The sequence below is a fragment of the Musca vetustissima genome, unplaced genomic scaffold, assembly GCF_032173495.1.
Source record: "Musca vetustissima isolate MV318-11 ecotype Yass unplaced genomic scaffold, APGP_CSIRO_Mvet_v1 utg39773, whole genome shotgun sequence".
NCBI classification, from domain to species: Eukaryota; Metazoa; Arthropoda; class Insecta; order Diptera; family Muscidae; genus Musca; species Musca vetustissima.
In genome coordinates, this window is record NW_026884389.1 from 39,024 (window position 1) to 44,622 (window position 5,599).

General features: G+C 36.3%; 1 protein-coding gene across 1 annotated transcript; it reads left to right on the plus strand.

Moving 5' to 3' along the window:
- The first annotated feature begins 3,006 nt into the window (after positions 1–3,006).
- LOC133331346 (cell division cycle protein 20 homolog) lies at positions 3,007–4,726 on the plus strand. The gene is made up of 3 exons (XM_061539742.1): positions 3,007–3,346; positions 3,408–3,720; positions 3,777–4,726. The coding sequence occupies exons 1-3, from the start codon at positions 3,023–3,025 to the stop codon at positions 4,724–4,726; spliced, it is 1,587 nt and encodes a 528-aa protein (XP_061395726.1). The 5' UTR covers positions 3,007–3,022.
- The last annotated feature ends 873 nt before the right edge of the window (positions 4,727–5,599 follow it).

Here is a 5,599-nt window from a genome sequence, read left to right on the forward strand (position 1 = left end):
TTCAACATTTACACCATGGGTCTTCATTGTATAAATGATCAATCCACTTACTGCTTCCAGTTCGCTGATGATTTTATATTGCTTTCTGCAAACAAGGATTTTAACACTGCCAACAACAATCTGCAAATTAAATTTAACAACTTCCTTCGAATTCTAACTAAATTGAATCTGAAACAGAATAATGAAAAAACTACTGTCATGTACGTTGCAAAAGGAGCAAGAAAAATCCCTAAAATACATATTCAGGGCACAACAATAAGAACAGTCAATACTATTAAGTTTTTGGGAAGAAATATTAAAAACAGCTTGACTTTAAAAGAGCACTACGATGACGTCATGTCCACATGTTCGACGTCGTCAAACGCACTAAAAATGATAAATTCATTCAAGCAGGGTATTAACCCAAAAACTGCAATCATGTTATCCAAATCAATAATTTTCTCTAAAATAGAGTACTCGATATCCTCAATGGCCCACATGCCAACCTATATAAATCGTAAGGTAACCACTTTTCAAAACCAGACGTTACGAAGAAGCCTTGGGTTAACCCCTTCAACTCCAACTCACATCATTTATGATCTATCCTTATGTTTACCTCCTGGTCTACGAGCCCAATACTTGGCGTCGAAAGAGCTTATAAAGTTCAAAATCGTTCATCATGATACATACAGACGAATTACTTCAAACCCCTTGGCAAAAACCAGTCTCGGTCAAACATACATTAAATTTAAACACATCTTTGATAGTGTGGTGGTGAACGAAGCTGTTACACCCTCAAACAAAATTTCATTCCTCATGGACATTTTCAAGGCAAGCAAAGGCAATAAACCCAAAGAGTTTTTCCGATCCATACTTCAAGAAACCCTAAGTGACATCAAATTTTTTGGCTGCTCGGTATGGGCAACAGATGCATCCATATCTGCACACAGTACCGGATGTGCAGTGTGTAACATATCTTGCAATCACAATTTTCTATTTAAAATTGAGGCAAAACTGTCTTCACTAATGGGTGAACTGAACGCCATTAACAAGGCTGTTGACGTTATTTTAGAGGATGGCATTGAAAAGGCCGTAATTTTAACCGACAGTAAAAATGCTCTTTCACTCTTAAGGAACAACACCTCACAGAACTACCTGGCCAATATTATTATCGAAAAGATAAATATGTCACCAATCACTCTACTCACGTTTATTTGGACTCCTTCGCACATTGGAATACAGGCCAATGAAAAAGCCGACCACTTCGCCAAGCTTGCCGCAGATGTTGGATGCATTATTCATTCATATCATGCGGTAAAAGATGCACATACTTTAATATACAATACCCTGTGGGATGAATGGGTCACAATCTTCAAGGAGACTTCTATTTCCAAAGGTACTTACTTTTCACAATTCTTTCCCGAACCCCCAAAACAGCACTGGTTCGCCGGCTCATCAATATCACCTGGAAACATCAAATTAATTAACAGACTGTTTGCTGGGCATACGTATGGAAAAACTTACCTACACCGAATCAACATTGCAAACAACAACCTTTGCGACTCCTGCAACACACCCGAAACCGAAAACCACGTCATTTTCAATTGCTGCAAATACAACTCCCACAGAACTAATTATTCAATATTTAACAATTACACAAACTTACCCAGCTTACTACATAGCCGCTCGATTCCAGCTCTCGAAGAATTATGCAAATTCATTCACTCAATACACATTACGCTATAATTAATGTTAATATAATCGATTATCATGTACACATTTATCGACACCAATAAACATCGATAGTAGTGGTGTATGGTTACTGCGGGTAACCGACCAACACAGCTGAGAATCGGCTACACTACCAAAATCCAAAAAAAAAAAAAAAAAAGAATTGCGGAGTACAAGTATGTATGTACCCCCTTTTATTCCTCTCACCTCTTTCGCCCATAAACTCAATTTACTTTACCACAAAATTTGCCCGTGTGACTACTGACTATGGGTGAAAATGGTTTGTATATTTGCTATTGTCTACACAAAAGAAAGTTGTTTGTAAATTATTTTACAATTTACTTTTTGTCTTTAAATATTTACACTACTAATCTAATATTCCTAAGATAAATTTATCAATAAAAATCTACGATCTTTGGTCATTGGAGAAATGTTAGTTATTTTTTTTATTATTAAAAATTCTCTGTTCTTGGCCTAATATTTTTTAGAGAAAAAAATTCTGTAAGTTTCCGCTTCTATCTCTAATATTCGTTGGATTAAATGTAATGTAAACGTACTATTATTCCTTTTTTTTTTAAACCGACGCCTATGGGTCTAATATTCCTAGGCAACATTATACTTTAAAAATCCACACTTCTTTCTCGAATAGTTTTTATCAAAATATTGTACAAAAATCCATGTTTTTTTTTTGCGGCTGAAAAATTTTTTACGCTCACAAGCACTGTATGTTGTCAATTTATGGTGAATGTCGGTGTTGAATGTAGTTTAAATGCTAATCTGACACCCGTTTAGATTTACGAAATCCACTCGATCTCAATTCCATAGCTTATACGTCACCTTAATCATGTTCAAAAATCCAGTGGATTATATTTGACGTATACGCTATGGAATTGACATTTGAGCTCGAGTGCATTTTCTAAATATAAACGCGTTTATAGACTTGGAAAAATTATTCATAAAAACATTATTTGTTGTGTTCCCGTACTGGAAAATCTATTACTTTTTACTACGATAACAACTTTTTATATCAAACAAAATAGTAAAAATTAGTATATTCTTGCAGTACGGGAACAAACCATATACTTGACAGAATAACATTTCAACTGAATACAACACAATACGTATTGACTAACTGCTGTCAAAAATAACACCGGCAATCACCATAAATTGACAACAAACAGCGCTTGCGAGCGCAAAATATTGTTTAGCCGCCATTGTTTGAACAGTGCCGAATAGATCGAGGAATGAAGAACAACATCCAATACCTTTTCATAATTTATGACAACAACTCTATTAAATTAACTAAGTAAAAATGTCACAATTTAATTTTTTCAATGAAATCAACAGCGCTTTGACAATGGATGGTGAAATTACCAGGGGTCCACCACCACGATGGCAAAAGAAAATGATGGACGCTTCGTCCTCCAGTCATTTGAATGGTAGTCGCTCGGTGCTATCTGTTTCGTACAATACCAGTTTCTCGGGAGCAAATCCACCGACCAAGACACCGGGTAAGACTGGAGATGCAAAAAGTAAGAAGACACCAACACCCAGTAAGGGATCAAAAACGCCTGGCGGTGGAGATCGTTTCATTCCAAATCGTGGTACAACCAATTTTGAATTGGGTCATTATTTGGTATGTAGTAATGTAATGCAATGTCTTTGGATGTTTAGAAATTTAACATAAAATCTTTTAGATAAAACAAGAACAAGACAAATCAGAAAATGACGAAGAAAACGACAGTGGTAACTCCAATAATAGTAACAAAATGACACCAGCCAAAGCTGAACGCCAAAAATTGATATCGGATTCAATGCAAGTGGCTGATGGTAAAACTACACGTATCCTGTCCTATCAAAATAAGGCACCAGCTGCACCTGAATCACACACTAACCCCCTCAAAGTTGTGTATTCCATTAAGACACCCATATCTACGAAAAGTGGTTCACGTTATATACCCACAACATCGGATCGTATATTGGATGCTCCTGATATTATCAATGACTATTGTAGGTATTGTGGGAAGTGTATTCGGAGATTTTTTAAACGTGTAATATTTTTATAGATTTAAATCTTTTGGACTGGAGTGCTGATAACATTGTCACAGTGGCTTTGGGCAATGCTGTTTATTTGTGGAATGCTGCCACGGGTAACATTGAACAATTGGTGGAATATGAAGAGGGTGATCATGCCTGTGCTTTGGCATGGATACAGGAGGGACAGATTTTGGCCATTGGAAACAATACGGGAGCCGTTGAGCTGTGGGATTGCTCTAAAATAAAACGTTTACGTGTAATGGATGGTCACTCGGCCCGTGTTGGCGCCTTGGCTTGGAATTCATTCTTGGTATCTTCGGGCAGTCGTGATGGCACCATAATCCATCATGATGTCCGGGCTCGTGAACATAAGGTGGCAAATCTGGCTGGCCACACCCAGGAAGTTTGTGGTCTTAAATGGTCGACTGATTTCAAATACTTGGCTAGTGGTGGCAATGACAACTTGGTAAATGTTTGGGCTGCCGTTAGTGGCGGTGTTGGCACTGGCAATGAACCTCTACACATTCTCAACGAACATCAGGCTGCCGTACGTGCTTTGGCCTGGTGTCCTTGGCAGCCTAATATCCTTGCCTCGGGAGGAGGTACTGCTGATAGATGTATTAAATTCTGGAATGTTAACAATGGCTCTCTGATTAATTCTGTCGATTCCAAGTCACAAGTTTGTGCTCTACTTTGGTCACGTAACTACAAAGAACTCATTTCGGCTCATGGTTTTGCCAATAATCAATTGACCATCTGGAAATATCCCTCAATGGTAAAACAAGCTGAACTTACCGGGCACACGTCTAGAGTTTTACAAATGGCATTGTCGCCCGATGGTAGTACTGTAATTAGTGCTGGTGCCGATGAAACTTTACGTCTTTGGAATTGTTTTGCCCCAGATCCACATACGGCTAAAAAATCATCTACAGCCGGTGCCAAAGCTAAACAAAGTGTTTTCCGTCAAAGTATACGATAGGAAAAACGAGTGCGGTTTGTTATGCGATGGCATTATATTTAGTTAGGGAATTTCCATATGACACTTTTTTTCGTACTCACTTTTTATTTCATTTTATATCTATTAAAATTTTACTAATTAAATTTTTTCTTTTATATTTTATTTTTAGACAAATGCTTAATTGTTTGAAAAAAGCATATTTTTTTTACTATATTATGACCAATTTGCCTTGTAATGCAGTTTGTTAATTCCTAATATGTAGATGGCAATGTTAATTAATTACAAATGTGTACCAATAAAATTTTGTAAAACTTTATATTTATTTTAATAATAAAAAAAGCATCGAATATATTTCTTTTTCTATTTTTGTGAAGGAGAAAATTATTGAAAAAGGGGAAATATCAATATTTATATATTTATTATCAATGTAGAATAAAATTGCTGGAATCCCCTCGAATCATTTGTGCAAAATTTATGAAAATCGGTTAATTTTTCGCCGAGTTATTCAACGATGTTCCCAAATATACCAACTGTTCGATGCTATTACCTGAAAATGAACCAGTAAGGAAAGTAGTAAAGTCGGACTGGGCCGACTATATGATACCCCTCACCACTTTGAGAATATTCCACATAGTATCCTAATAGACGTGACAATTTCGAAAGAACATTGACATGAAATGAACATAGGTCACCATTTCTATTAAATCGGACGAAAATATATATGTGAGCTATATCTAAATATTAACCGATTTTCACGAAACTCAACACATATCGTTCTAGACTTAATTTAGTACGCTATGTCAAATTTCGTGCAAATCGAAAGATATTTAGGGACTTTGGCGCACCATTTACCTTAAATCGGACGAAAATATATATGTACGTTTACAATTTACA